Source organism: Cucurbita pepo, chromosome 10 (assembly GCF_057944985.1).
Source record: "Cucurbita pepo subsp. pepo isolate OVF chromosome 10, ASM5794498v1, whole genome shotgun sequence".
Lineage (NCBI taxonomy): Eukaryota > Viridiplantae > Streptophyta > Magnoliopsida > Cucurbitales > Cucurbitaceae > Cucurbita > Cucurbita pepo.
Genome location: NC_141807.1, coordinates 3,229,572 through 3,244,951, shown reverse-complemented (window position 1 = coordinate 3,244,951; position 15,380 = coordinate 3,229,572). Strand labels below are relative to the sequence as shown.

Genomic DNA, 15,380 nt, shown 5'->3' with positions numbered 1-15,380 from the left:
TTGAAACCTAATCCACTTATGAATCTCATGAAACAGTAGATGGGGGCTGGCAGTGCTTGGTACAAGTCCAAAACACACAACCATTGCCTTTTGACACCAATTATATAATAAATAATAGAATTCCACATTATTTATTATTATTTTAACAACATATTTACCGTGTTCAATTTTTTTTTATATAATTATTTGGGATGAAGACATTAATATCTCTTAATGGGCCCTTCTGAAATGGGCCCATGAAAAAATTGGATCGGAGCTGGACCTAACACGGGCAAATTCTACGCTTAGATCGGCCCATTAGATCAATATTATAAATTAAACTAAATTACATTTTTGCCCTTGAAGCTTGACGGTTGTATATAATTTCTCATTTATGGAAATTTGAGAGTTTAAATTTTTTATGGTGCAATTATTAAAGTTTGTAGGGGTAACTTTATTGCTCACGATTTAATTTTTACAAATAATTAAAAAGTTTAAGCTTTATGCAATATGTTTTAAATTATAGATAAATGGTAGGAAGAAGACAATTTTGTCTTTACACGATTGAGTTAGCATCGAAAAAAGAGAGGCGTGTGGCGCACACAGGAACTCACGTTGATGTACAGAGGAGAGCACGTGCGAAGAATAAAGAGGATTTTATTAATTGCCCAACACTCTACTTTCCTTCCTCCTTCTGTTTTGTTCGTCATTGCTTGCGTCATTTCCACTTCCTAGTTCCTACCAGTTACGCAGCCAACAAGACGGTGGTCCAACTCCTTCCGCCACCGTTACCCCACCTTCCGCCGTCGACCCCGCCGCCTCCCGTCTCTCATTTCTGCCTTTTCCCCATCCCCATCATATTACTTTTCTAACTCTCAATTATCTCTTTATTACGCTAAACGATGTTAACTTAAATATTAAAGTACGTCTATTAATTCTTAAAAATAAATTATTTTATATACTGGTAATTTAAAAATGTTTAATACTTATTCGTCATGTAAAAATTTATATATCTGATAAATATATATTAAATCATTTTTAAAACTTATATAATTTAAGAGTTTTTCTGTAAGTTGTCCACTTAAATTTCAAATTTGAAGAATTATATACCCAAAAAAAAAAAAATGTTAAAATATATCTTAAAAATTTAACCCATTTTAATAACTTTTCCATAAAAGTACTTTTACCAATACCCATCTTTATTGACTATTTTAAATGGTGAGATTTATTAAAGATTTCATAAATATTGTGGTAAGGTATAAAATATGAAAATTATTGAATTTAATCAATTTATCAAAATGATTAAAGTGAAAAAAAATGATTTTTTTGTTCAAAAGCTTTTGAGGGCATGTGCGCTAAATTGACTTGGCTTCTAATCAATGACAAGCACCATCGGAGGGGGAAAATCGTGAGAATAAGTTACAAGTCATCGACACATTGCGGTCGCCTCTTCCACCTATATAAATTAATTATTAAATACCTACGGATATTAAATTCTATTGATTGAATAAATAATGTATGAACAAAATTTAAATTCAATATTTTTAAATATATTCCTGAATTTGATATTAATATAGGAATAAATCAATATTTGATTACATATAAAGTATAATAAAAATGTCAACAATAAGAGTGATGGCTTATTTTTTATTCATAACATTTCATAAATATTTATCAAAATTTCTTTTAGCAATTTCATAAATTAATACAATTTCGCTTCTGCATCTGTATCTATTTCATTAATATAGTTTCTATTTTATATTTAAAAATAATATTTTTTAAATTCAATAATATTTAAAAAAAAATAGCAATTTCTGGATCTATTCAGAAGGTGAAGAATTAAAAAAATTAACTTTTATTTATTTATTTATTACAAGAGATATATTATGTCGGTTTTGTCATTAACACTTAAAATGAGTATTAATAATTAATTTAGGATAAGGAGATGTTTTTCTTTTTTAAAGATTAAAAAGAAAATTTTAAGATGGTCCGTTCTTAATTTGGTAAATTAAGACTCATTTATAATTGGCAGTAAATATAAATAATAAAATGAAGGGAAAATATTTTATTCCCCTTGGTTTTCTGAAGGGAAAATATTTTATTCCCCTTGGTTTTCTGTTGACAAGTAAACGCAGGCTAATCCGTCTCCGTTGATCCAAAGTCCCGGTTCCACTTTCAATGAACAACAGCCCGGGTTCATCGATCTACGTACCACCAAAACGACGCCATTTTGAACATCCCACAATAAGTCGAGTGAGTCCAGCATTTAAGTCAAATTCTCCTCCTTCTCTCCTTGCAACTTCCTGGCTGTACCAACACTCCGACTCCCCATGAATCATCCCACTTCTTCAATGGAATTTTCCGGCGATCCACTTCCGATGAGTATGATCGGAAACGGTGGCCCGCTGGTTCCGTTGCGAAACCTCTCGAAGATCCGTTCCAGAATGGATGCCGTCCAAATATTCCTATCAGATAACATCGACAGAGAAGTTCGTATTAGCAATCAGCAGATGGATGCCGTTTCATCTGAAATCGCCACTGCAATCCAACAGATCATCGTCAATGGCGCCGCTCTTCTAACCTGCGCCCGAGAGGAAACCCCGAGTACGCTGGATTTGACGGCTTTGACGACTCTAACTCATCCGAATCCTGTAGCAGAGAAATCAATGGCGGAGATGAAGGTCGAGGGAGATGAATTCGAGCCGGATAGGGAAATAGTGGAGTTGGATGCGATGGAATTGCTAGCGGAGCACATCCATTTCTGCGAAATCTGCGGGAAAGGGTTCAAGCGCGACGCGAATTTGCGGATGCATATGCGTGCCCATGGGAATCAATTCAAGACCCCAGAGGCGTTGGCGAAGCCGTTGGATATTGTTGGTGCGAACCGCAGGGCGAAACAGAGTCGGTTTTCTTGCCCTTACGACGGTTGTCCGAGAAACAAAATGCACAAAAAGTTCAGAGCACTGAAGTCGTTGATTTGCGTAAAAAATCACTTCAAACGGAGTCACTGCCCTAAGATGTTCTCCTGCAATCGTTGCAACAAGAAGAGTTTCTCTGTTATGGCCGACTTGAAGAGCCACTTGAAGCACTGCGGTGAGTCCAAGTGGCGGTGTTCGTGTGGAACCACCTTCTCCCGTAAGGACAAGTTGTTTGGTCATATGGCGCTGTTCGAAGGCCACATGCCGGCAGTCGCGGATGACGACGATGGAAAGGGGAAAACATCCGTCACGGCAGCAACGCCGGAGACGGATGAAGATGGGGACTCTAATCGAATTTCGAAGGATGTTAATTTCCCAAACGCGTGGAATGGTTCGGATGATGGATGTTTCGAATCATTTCTGGATGGGTTTGGTTCCATTGAGAATCACTGTTTGCAAGAGGTGCTGGGACTCCCATGTAATTTCGATTCGGAATCGGAATGGAAAATTTGTGGTTTTTGAGGTCTGTGCAGAGATCTGTAGATACGAAATTCCTTGCATATATATGGAAAATTTGATTCATTTGCCTCCTGATTATTAGATTCGTCTATATTGAAACTGGATTCTTGGAACGATTAGTACTCGGTATCAAATTATACACGAAATCTATAGTTGTGTAAAAAAGTTTGTTTCCATAAATCCTGTGACCATTTTACTGTGGGAGGGGAAAAAAAGGTGTAAAAGTAGTTGTGTAAAAAAGATATTTAGGTAAGGTAAAAGGATATTTGGAAGGCAGGTTCTTGGAACAAATACCTTAATACAAAAAGGACATTGAATTTGGTGGAGGGGTAGGAAGAACGAAGCATGCGTGTGTGAGAATGGATGGAGTTTCACGAGGATCACAACCCCACTAATAACTATCTGCAACGTAGTTTCCAAGTCTACATATCTTCTGGAGCTAACAAATATCGCATCATTAACAGAGAACCAAAGCACCCCAACTCGTTAAAAGATATAGATTCAATCTTCAGATCTTTTGCAAAAGCTTGTGATTTTTGTGAAAACCGTGAAGCTTTAACTCTCCCAAACTAGATATAAATAATGGTCATTCCCGCAATCCCACAGACGACAACGATACATTATTTTTAGAGAACTTTTTTTAAAAAAAGCTCAAATGTCTGTCTCTTTGGAAGCTCTGGCAATGGCCGGGATGGACTCCGGCGAGTGGGGCATAGATGTTGAGGAATGGGAAACCCAAGACTTGGACCGCTGCCCTCCCCCGTATCTCCTCGCCGAAGAACGAGATGACGATGAAACTTCAGAACAACCAAGTCGTTCTGAGCCACCGTCGCAGAGTCGCCGGCGATCATGATGCCAGTTTAACGATAAGTCATCGCCCAATCTTTTTCTCGTTTTTTTTTTTTTTTGGGCATGATTAGTGTATATATATATATATACACATATTGTATGCGCTGGAGAAGGAAATGGGAAAATAAACGACGAGCTCCCCATGAAGGAGATGTACATTTTGAATATGTATATATAAATCAATATTTCTACTTTAATTATTTCTGATCAATTTAATTTTCAGCCATATTTCTCTCTTTAATTCCCTCAAGCCTAAACGGATTCTGAATAATTTAAAGAAACTAATAAAAATAGATATTTCAAAAAAAAAAAAAAAAAGGGCGAGTATCTCTTCAAACTTTCTCAAATCGTGTTTGGAATTAAATTAAATTTAAGTATTGATTATGAATACGACGTGAAATTTGAAGATAATTTTGATTTTATATGCCTTAATTTCTTATCCCAAGTTGTTTCTTCACTAAAATTCATCAAAATCCTTTTAGAAAATAACAAATTTACACTATGTTCAAGACACTTGAGTTGGACAATTTTTCCTGCCTATCGATAGAAAAATATTAAGAATATATGATTTGTAGAAATTGATTTATATTATGTGCACTGCAAGGAATTTAAACATAACACTTATCATATCCATTTTACAAATTATAAGCTGAATATTTATTTACGAGAAAAAAAGAAAAGAAAACAAAAGAAACGGAGAGTTTGCCAAGGAAAGCCAAAGGACGAGATTGGTTCTATTTTTGGAATGCACTTTCCTTTTGTCTGTCCCACATCGGTGAAGCCTCAAAGAAGCAAAGCGCGCACCACTTATAAAATGAAATCAACGGGCATCGTTGAAACATACTTACCTGGACGGGGCTTTTGGGTGATCATGAAGACCCATAGCCTAGGTTGGTGACCTCCATTGCACTTCGGAGGGGTGCCCGCCTAAGGTCTGTCCAATGTGGCAGAGCCTACGTCATAATTTGTGGCAGTGGGGGCCTGCGTTCGCGCGGCCCCTTCCTTAGTTATGGGTACTAATACTTGTGTCATTGCTTGGGAAGGTGGGAGGAGGTGGAAATGGGGCATGAAGGAAAGGGGTGGCGATGGAGTGCCCAATTTATGAAGTAATTCAATTAATGTAGTGTTGCATGAAAATGTTTCATACCTCGGACCGTCAACTTCACGGAAACCTTGAGGATTATTTCAAGGGCCAAATTTGACAGTAAACTGGGTATGGGGGTATGGGTATCCAAAAGTAGGTTCCCTTTTCATGTAGACAGTGACATCTTTTGGAACTCGGTTCAAGCATTCGCAAGAATCTAATTGGGTATGTGTTGTGCATTATTTAGCTTAGCAAATTGCGATATGGCAGTAGATGATCAAGGTGTTCTTACTGTGTTCATTGTGCACGGCTTTGATGTTTTACATACATGTATGTAGAACTCTCTGTTCAAGTCAATTTTCAAGTTTGTACAATCGGTTTACTTTTTTTTTAATGGTGTATTTGAGCTCAAGCACTCTAAAACATTTAATAATGGTTGCGTAGAGAACATTAGGAAATGAATAGAAAGGGGACTAAAATTTGTATAATCAGTCCTGTGATTGCTTAGTTTATACCCATTTATTTGGAAATAAATAGTCAAAATCAAATATTTGACCTGGAAACTTGATTCTCTTTCAATTGTAACAGTTTCATTTTTATTTATTTATGTTTGTTTAGATTCTTATAACTTATTCTGTATTACTTGACCAACAAAAGAAGAAAAAAAACGACGCACTAGAGAATGAGGTATCGATATTAAATTTAAAATATGGATAACATTTGAGGGCTCTAATTTTGAAATCAATGAAGTGGTTTGACCAAAAGCAATGACCCGATCTTAACTCTTTAACTCTATGATACTCTTAACTCTATGATACTCTGGTATCTTCATATGTTTGTGTAGTCCATTTACATATTTAAATATATATATATCTGAATTGATTTATTATTTATAGAAGTAATTAAAATTTATGCTGAATTGGTTGCTTTGACCAAATATTGTTGGTTCTTTCATCAATTATTTCTTGAAAAAAATGTTGAAGGTTTTTAACGAGTCTAATGGTTGTTTTAAATAAAATTTTAAAATATAATGGGTGTGCCTTTTGTGCTATATAACCATTTAGCTTTCTACCGTCTCCCACTCATCTCCAGAGCGTCAATCCAAATTTCCAGAGCCGGAGAGTAAATTCCATTTCTCATACAATTTTCAGGATTTCAATTTGTTCCTGTTCTTCAGTTGGGTTATTTTGATCCTGTTCTAGTATAATGGCTCAGTGTTTTAGGTATGGATCGATCATGGAGGCGTGGTACCGTTCCTGTTTCTCCAGAGTGGGTCTTAGATCCGCCACCACCGATCTCGGAAACGGCACCGTCATGCACTGCTGGATCCCCAAAACCCGCAGAGAAACTAAGCCCAATTTGGTTCTGATCCATGGCATGGGAGCAAATGCAGTGTGGCAGTGGAACAAATTCGTCCGCCCACTCATCGCCCACTTCAACATCTATGTCCCTGACTTGGTCTTCTTTGGGGAATCCTACACCACCCTTTCCGATCGCTCCGAGGCATTTCAGGCTCGGTGTGTGATGGGTGTTTTGGATGCTCATGGAGTACGGACTGCAAACGCGGTGGGGATAAGCTATGGTGGGTTTGTCGCTTATAGCATGGCTGCACAGTTCCCTGATAGGATGGAGAAATTGGTGCTCTGTTGTACTGGTGTTTGCTTGGAAGATAAAGATATGGAAGATGGGATGTTCCAGGTGAAGTCCGTCGAGGAGGCAGTGAGCGTCTTGCTTCCTCAAACGCCGGAGAAGTTGAAGGAAATGATCCGTATTGCGTTTTTCAAGCCTATTAGAATTGGACCCTCTTGCTTGGTCAACGACCTTATCGATGTAAGTAATTAATCATTCAGTTTATTTCTCTGATTTTTCTGACTTAACATTTGCATCTTATGAATGGGTTTCTGCCAAATTCATGTCTTTCTTGGTTATCTCTTTGTGCCAAGCATTGATCTGAAAGAAGTTCAGTTTTGTTTCAAGGATTTTGAAAACTATGTTGACTCATCCAAATTGCTTACTTTAAAATGTCATTTGGTTGTGCTGTAGGAACTGTGTACCGAGTACCGTGAACAAAAGAAGGAGCTGATCCAAGCATTGCACAAGGAAAGGAAGTTCTCAGATCTTCCCAAGATTACTCAGGTTTGTCTGATTGTATATTTTAGAAGATTTCAGAGTTTGGATGTGCTTTTAAAATTTGTTCCACTCTTCTGACTGGCTGATTAACAATGGATGCAGCCTACACTGATAATGTGGGGAGAAAAGGACTTGGTATTCCCCATGGAATTGGCACACAGACTCAAAAGGTGAATCTGATGAACTTGTGTTAATTCTTGTTTGGGTTTATGTCTTTATTCTGGTGTGTTTCGAGTAAGAACTGAAAATTTAGTTGGTTCTTTTGGGTAATATCTTCAATTTTGCTATTGATTTCTACAGCCACATAGGTGATGGTGCGGAACTAGTGGTGATAAAGAAAGCAGGGCATGCTTTAAATATAGAGAAGCCCAAGGAGATGAACAAGCTTATTCAGTGTTTCCTTGTTGATGCTCACCAATCAAGCCAGGCCAAAATTCACCACCAAAATGACCCCAAATCTGAGTGAAAGTTTCTACTGAAATTGAAAATGGATCTCCCCCGGAGCTTTCAATTTCTCTGCTTCAGTCCCAACTTCATGGTGGCGTTCAGCTGCTGCTGCTTCTACTTTTATGTTGTAAAATTAGTGTATATTACCAATTTGTAGTTAATGTAATGAAGTTTTATAATACTGAAAAGGTGAGGAGCTTTGGGAAGATTCTACTGTATACGAACTGAACTGTTGTTTAGTGTTGCATAAGAGTCGTAAATCCTGCTTCAGTCCCAATTTCATATCGCGTTTTAGGCCTGCTCCGTTCTCTTATTATCCATTGGTTCATTGCACTGGGTTCCCCTCTGCTCTATCAACTGAACTAAGATCGGTGTGTTGTTCACATAAACCACGTTAACGATAAATTATTTGTTGAATGAAGAACCTTTAAAAAGAATGGAATCAAAAGTTGTCAAGTTGATATTATTATAATACAAGAGGGTACGATTGAAAAAATATTATAATCAGCCAGACTTTGAAGTTTCATCACAAACAACGGTCACAGCCTGCTTAAAAACTAAAAAGAAAGGCAAAGCAGTCCGTCGAGCACCACCACCCCCAAAATTTATATTATTTTTGTTTCAAACTTTGAATATTACCTTTCTTTTTCCTTTTATTTAATTTTAAGGTCAACAAATTTGGGAACGGTCGGTCAAGAACTTATTATCTTCTTATTTTGATCAATTCTTTAGACTATAATGACGCATATATAAAAGTTGTAAAATTATATTTTTTGTTTAAACCCAACGATGCTATTTTGTTTTCTTTTCTTGTTCGTCCTGTCTCTCAATTATTGTCCCTAAACTATTATCCACTTTCTACTTTGATCTCTTAATTTAGAATTAATTTGCAGGCCATGGATTTGCAATCTGACAACTGACATGATCCAATCTTTAATTTATTTCTTCAGGATTTTTAGTCCAATCTTTTCTTTGATTATTTTTCTAAAATTACTCCTGTTAATACCGCATAGAATCAGGGGCAGAGCAAATGTATAAAAAGTTCAAGGAAATGAGTAATAATTAATCCAAGAGCATGTATAAACTAAGCTCTGCAATATGTTCCTCTTCATGACTAATTTGCTTAAGCTAACTAATTAGCATGAAAGTGTTCCTTAATCAATCTATTGAAATTACCGTAGGATGAACCACCGACAGCAGTTGAATGTTCTGCTTTCCTTTTCCACTCTTCAGCATTTTGCCGCAACTCCTTGCCTTTGTCTCCTTCCATAATTTCCTTCAGAATTGCTATAATGTCTGTGCGCTTTACTTCATCGTTCAATTCCATGCCAATGCCCCAATGGACGCAAGCATATCGAGTATTTGGTTGTTGATCTGCAAAGAATGGCCAGCATATCAATGGCACGCCCCCGCATATGCCTTCCAAAGTAGAATTCCAACCACAGTGAGTGAGGAAAGCCCCAACTGATGGGTGTGCAAGAACTTGCTCTTGCGGACACCAACTTGCTAGAAATCCCCTGTTCTTCGTTTCTTCTAAGAAATCTTCAGGTAAAATAGCTGCATCACCCAAGACCATATCAGGCCTCAGTACCCACAAAAATGGCTGCTTACTCTCTGCCAGTCCCCATGCAAATTCTCTCAACTTTTGGTCCGTCACCGTGGTTAAGCAGCCAAAACTTACATACACAACAGATTTGGGGGCCTGTGTATCAAGCCACTCGAGGCATTTTTGGTCTTCCTTCCACACACTCAATCTTAATGGCTTCAAATGGCTTTCAGTTACTTCTCTGCTTAGTAAGGATAAGGGACCAACTGTGTATATTTGGGGAAACTTTGTTGAAATTGCTTCTAACACATCATGTTCAAGCTCGTCGAATGTGTTGAAGATGATAGCAGAAGAACTCAAGCAGTTTCGGGTTTCCGATCCCATGAAATCAAACATTACGTCATCTATGTTTGTAGTTCTGATGAAACTTGGGAGGTCCCTCAGGCGGATGTTTTTCATTCCCGGGATCCAATTGATGGGTGTGTCAAGTGTACCATCACTCAAGAATGTTTCATCTGGTAAAGAAATGGCAATTTTCTGGGATGAATAAAAGCTTAAACCAGGTTTTACAGATAAGATGATGATTTTCTTTCCAAGTAAAATTCGAACAGTAATATGTCCATGGCTATATTGAACTAAACCAAAACAATAATCATAATCAAACTTTTAACAACTAGTTTATCGCCACTCTGTAAATTCATGGACATCGCAATACATGATAAAAGTGAAGAAGCCTCAGGAAAGTTCATACCTTTGAACGGCAGAATTCCTCTTTGAATAAGCTCATCAAAATACAGATACCCCATGAAGCCACAAACAGAAGCAGTCCAAAACTGAACCTCTGGAATCCCCAACTCCTCAGCAGCCTTTATAGCAAAGCTCAAGACCCCATCAGCAATTATACAGCTTACTGAAGGCACCTCCACCGAGGAATTCAGCCCAGCCACCAACTGTTTGAATGGGTTAAAAAAGTTTCTCCTAGTTGAATCACAGAGAGTCGGAACATCTGGGGAGGCTTTGCGTTCAGATGGCGGCAACCCGTCTGGTATGACCCGGAACTGGAAATCGGACAAGCCCTTCATGACCTCAGGTCCCTGGGAGTGTCTTATGTGGTCGTGATAGAACTCGGGGATGACAAAGGTTATGTGGAAACCGGTTGAATGGAGAAGCTTGGCTAATTGCAGAAGAGGCAACGTGTGCCCTTGCTCTGGATATGGGATGCACACTGCATGAGGTTTATCCGCCACTGACTTGCTCATCTCGATCAACGAAGATGAAAAGCTTCAAGACCTCAATTTCGAAGAACTATGTTTTGGGTTATCGTAGTACTAACGAGGATATTCATGGGGAAAAAGTATCAGTGAATAAGACTTATCAGGAATGAACAGTACTTATGCCACGCTAGGCTAATTCTTTGATCGAGTATCAGACAATAAGACTTGCAGTTACGCTGGCCGATGATATTGATGGGGAAAAAGTATACATCTCGTTTCCAGCACTCTTCCATAAAATACGTAGCTTCATTCTTTGTTAATTTAGTTGAACAGCTTTCCGTTCTTGATATACCACCGACTCCACCGCCAAACAATCCTCATCCCCAGTCCGCCACCTGAGAAGTGTATAAAAGGGTGAATTAATTGGGCACCTGAGAAGGCTAATAAGTCCAGCTCCTCTTGTATCAACTAACCTTGACCGTGGACCAATACACAATGTCTAAACAGAGGCATGTTATGATGCCGATTCTGGTAGTGCATTCAAAATATTAATTTTCTAGAAAGGAAGAGGATTGGAAAAATAAAATTATTAATTCTTGTCATTCAAATATACATGTACACCTGCACATTGTGGAAATGCCAAAACAATCTCGACAGCAAAAAACTTCATAGGGAAGCTCCTTGGTTATTTAATCAATTCAATGTTGTAAACAATTTTCTATCTTGTAGTGGCAACATTTTGTAGCAGAGAGTCTCCGTCAATCTGCATTTATTGTGCCAAAATCAAAACCAAGAATAATGCCAAGGGATTAAATAAAGAACACAACATAATAGAGAAACTTAATTAGCTTACGTACCTTATGTCACTCAAGTCTGGATAGGTTGCTATCGCTTCTTTAAAATCCTAATTTCAATAAATCCAGATGGTGTCACCATCAGGGTTATACTTGGCTAAGTTTTCAGATAAGGGAAAACATATTGTTTTCGATCTACTTGTGAGTCTGGAAACATAACACATAACACATAAACTTCGGAGCACATTCTTACCTGGTTAGCTGTGGAAGTTGTGTAGGTTATGACACATTGCATTCCAGCCTTTGTTGCAGCCTAAAAATTCAAATAAGTTTGGAAAAGATTTTGTTAGGCCCCCAATTGTGAATACACATACTCGAGGAAGGGCAATAAAGGGAAATTGGTTAAGGTTGTCTGTGGATATTAGTGGGGCGTGTAGTATGGTAGTTCAGCGTAGGTGTAGACCTGGATACTGCGCTTGGGAAGGGTTTGTTAACAGCTTCGTATTCGGGTAGGAGATAGAAGATGGGAAGTATTTCGTAATGGAATAGTGTTCTAGGGAGAGATTACCAGCCCTCTCGAATAGGCTGGGTGTTTGGCTATTTTGTAATCGTTTTGCTGCTCGTTATTATCAATACAAATAGTAAGGAAGTCATCCTTACAAGTGGTATCAGATAATATAACAAAAAAATTTATATAAAAGTTTTGTTTTCGTTCTCCAAGTTCTCAATTTATAACATAATAGCTAAAGAACAATTGATATACCTGCAAGCCAATAACACTGTCCTCAACCACCAGGCAATCCCTTTCTAACACGCCTAGCTTCTGCAAGGCATATGTCACAGTTAAAATAATAATGCATGCCCGCTGCATGTCAAAAGAAGAAGGCTTCAAAATCCCGAACTATGTATTAGTTACTTTTGAAGCTGTTATATAAATGGATGGATCAGGTTTTTTTTCCTTCACATCATCACCTACAAGAAACAAAAGAACCTAAAAATCAATTGACTAGCAGGATTAACTGACTGAAACAAATGGATATCATCATTGATTTTTAAGGCAACCCTATCAGTTATAAGACAGGACTACGGAAACCGTTTGTAGTTCATCCACTGCATGGGTGGACACTCAATTATCCTACAGAAAAGGCTCTGATACATTCTTTCAAGCTTATCACCCTCACCCATGGATTCAATTATGTCCTCATTGTTGAATAGCTGTACGTCGAATCATGAACAGGAATAGTGCATGGCAGTCTTATATTCCACAATAAAGCATTACACGGGAAAAGCAGTAAGCTTAACAGCAAGAAAGCAACCAAGATTTTGAAACCGATCCTAAAATCAGAGAAGCACATTAAATTATTACCTCGATTAAAGGACGGTTGATTCTAAATTCATTAAAACAAAGTCTGAAGGCTTACAATTCCAATAGGACTTTCAAGGCAAAGAACAACTAACTTTTGGTAGCTGCAGAGCATACAGCAAGTTTCCTGCCCTACTAAACAATATGATATTTTACCTTAAATATCTTAAGCAACTTGAAGAAATGAAGTAATGACACAGGAAGTACAAATTAATGATAGAGTTGACGCAAAGAACGATTATAAAATAGGTTAATGATAAAATGAACAGAGAAATGTTCCCAACTAATTGGCAAGTGTTTTAGAAGAGGAACATGGATCGAACTACCACAGGTGATATAAGGCAAAAACAGGAGATAGCAAAAATAAGATGATATCTTCCCAAATGGGATAAGATAATTCAAAATTTGAAACTTTATCCAAGGAAAAAGCATGAAGGTTAACTTTATATTACTTACAGCAGACTTTGCCTCATCCATCAATCTTAGAACTCCAGGCCTGGGCTTCACCTGGTAGAATGAAAGCAATCTTTGTTACAAGCCACTCGAGCAGCACAATTTATAAGAGTTGCACAAACGAAGCCTAATTAATTGCTTACGGTTCCAGATTTGATTATTTCTTTGTACCTGTCCGTTTTCCAGTCCTACGATATCAAAGAACGGGAATTAATAAAATCTCTGAGAATCAGAGCACAAAGTGTATCACGAACTTGCATATTAGCACAAAATATATGGTCATATCCCTAGAACCAATAGATCAGTTTAAGAAGATAAGCCTATGCCAGTACTAAACTTTTCCTTTGAATGCGCAAGGATGCTTGAACAGTACGTATGTACAATACTAATCCAGTTTTTTTAAAAAAAAATCAAATACTAGGATACCCAATTTATATTAAACTAACATAAAATACGGAAGCGCTCATAGCCTAAACCTCTTCTCAGTAGCCAAAGGATAAAAACGTGAGCATCACATCACTATAACAATATCCTAAGTAAGGAAATTAAATAAATATGCCTGAAGAATATCAATCAACTTTGCTCGGTCCTCATCATTTTCCGGAGCCTTCTCGAGGATCGTTGAAGAGGGCCATCCATGCTCCTTGAAGTATCCAATGGTTTCAAAAAAAAAAAAAAAACACCAATAAACCACCGTGAACAAACGCAATACATATTACAAACAATGATGACAAGAAGAGAACCATACCATCGCATTTTCGGTTTACCGCCACCAATGCGGTTCTGGAGCTCGTCGTAGAACTCAATGCTCCAATTGAGAGGCTGCGACGTCGAATTAGGGCAACGAACGTCAAAATGAGCAAACGCATCGTTATAGGCTTGGCGATGCAAGTGCTCGGACTCGAGGATCACGCCGTCGCAGTCGAATATTAGAGCTTGTAAAGAAGCTGAGACTGAAAGGGAGAAAAGTTTGTGAGTGGTGGATTTTCTGGAGGCCCGGAAGTGGATGGCTGTGGGAGGAAGAGATCGCCGGAGAGGAGGGGAAACCAGATCAGAAGAAGAGGGTATGAGAGTGGGGCGAACGAGCATTGTAGTGATGCTCGCCATGGCTCAGAGATGGAAAACGAGGCCAGCTTCGAATTTCTGTGGCGCGGAATGCTCCCGGCAACTTAACGGCTTTTGCATCCGTTATATGCCTCAATTACGAATCCCTAATCCTCTTTACATTATCACTTCCCCCACGAGTTCACAATGTATAGACTATTGGTGCGATCAACCCTTTCTCGATTAAGCTTTGAGTTTACTACATACTTTGAACTTGATTTAGATCTCGATCTTGAAGATCATTAATACGGTTATAATAAAGTAACTAATCCACGTGGACCCCAACCGATGTGGTCGTCACTTGTCAAGCGTGCAGCATGGAGACTTGTTGAGTCAGCAAATGAAGATCATAAGTTAATACATCTCTATTAGTTCTAGTCGAAATTGACCTAGATAACATATAAATCTATAAATACTAGAATTTATTTCAATATTGTCAATCAATTATAAAATATATTTACAATTGAGATAAAATTAGTTTTATTTCTTTAATCATCTATCGAATAAAAAGTTTATAAAATGTTAATGAAATAATTTTTTATCCAACCTATTAATTATGGAGACTCACAAAACAAATTTCACGTAATAAATTTTAAATTGGTTTTAAATGGCTATTTATTAATTGATATATATATATATATATATATATATATATATATATATATATATATATATTTCCATATCAAATAGAGAACAATACTTGAAAATAAACTATCAAACTCCATTATTTCATCAGAGATGTGAACAAATAATAATTCCTGTAACAATCACCAAAGTAATAATAAATATGTCTGTAAAAGTTCTCACATCCCATTGATTGAGACTCCCAAATCATTTATTGCAAGTAATAAATAAAACTATTTCCCATGCCACAACATGGAGATACATAAATGTTAGCAAATTCAATTTTTCTTTTCAAGAACAATTTTCAAAGATCTCTTTTTTTGGAATAAAACTTTTCTTAGAAAATTATGTTACAA

The 15,380-nt window shown here is 37.4% G+C and overlaps 4 protein-coding genes and 1 non-coding gene across 5 annotated transcripts; 3 read left to right on the top strand and 2 right to left on the bottom strand.

The window, feature by feature from the left end:
• Positions 1–2,251: 2,251 nt before the first annotated feature.
• LOC111804030 (protein SENSITIVE TO PROTON RHIZOTOXICITY 1) lies at positions 2,252–3,479 on the top strand. Its single transcript, XM_023688694.2, has one exon. The coding sequence runs from the start codon at positions 2,310–2,312 to the stop codon at positions 3,417–3,419; it is 1,110 nt and encodes a 369-aa protein (XP_023544462.2). The 5' UTR covers positions 2,252–2,309; the 3' UTR covers positions 3,420–3,479.
• Positions 3,480–5,105: 1,626 nt separating this feature from the next.
• Positions 5,106–5,267, top strand: LOC111804597 (U1 spliceosomal RNA). The gene has a single exon (XR_002816560.1). It is a non-coding gene; the product is annotated as a U1 spliceosomal RNA (small nuclear RNA).
• A 1,142-nt stretch (positions 5,268–6,409) lies between these two features.
• On the top strand, positions 6,410–8,203 carry LOC111803081 (uncharacterized). The gene is made up of 4 exons (XM_023687351.2): positions 6,410–7,179; positions 7,393–7,485; positions 7,582–7,649; positions 7,780–8,203. The coding sequence occupies exons 1-4, from the start codon at positions 6,556–6,558 to the stop codon at positions 7,943–7,945; spliced, it is 951 nt and encodes a 316-aa protein (XP_023543119.1). The 5' UTR covers positions 6,410–6,555; the 3' UTR covers positions 7,946–8,203.
• A 738-nt stretch (positions 8,204–8,941) lies between these two features.
• On the bottom strand, positions 8,942–11,388 carry LOC111804565 (linamarin synthase 2-like). Its single transcript, XM_087127397.1, has 4 exons — positions 11,308–11,388; positions 11,160–11,214; positions 10,224–11,081; positions 8,942–9,987 (listed from the first exon to the last, which is right to left on the bottom strand). The coding sequence occupies exons 3-4, from the start codon at positions 10,729–10,731 to the stop codon at positions 9,059–9,061; spliced, it is 1,437 nt and encodes a 478-aa protein (XP_086983523.1). The 5' UTR covers positions 10,732–11,081; positions 11,160–11,214; positions 11,308–11,388; the 3' UTR covers positions 8,942–9,058.
• LOC111804566 (haloacid dehalogenase-like hydrolase domain-containing protein At4g39970) lies at positions 11,308–14,184 on the bottom strand. Its single transcript, XM_087127399.1, has 8 exons — positions 14,045–14,184; positions 13,856–13,939; positions 13,440–13,484; positions 13,300–13,350; positions 12,244–12,303; positions 11,734–11,793; positions 11,544–11,590; positions 11,308–11,449 (listed from the first exon to the last, which is right to left on the bottom strand). Exons 1-8 carry the CDS (start codon positions 14,045–14,047, stop codon positions 11,380–11,382), a joined length of 420 nt encoding a protein of 139 aa, XP_086983525.1. The 5' UTR covers positions 14,048–14,184; the 3' UTR covers positions 11,308–11,379.
• Positions 14,185–15,380: the final 1,196 nt, after the last annotated feature.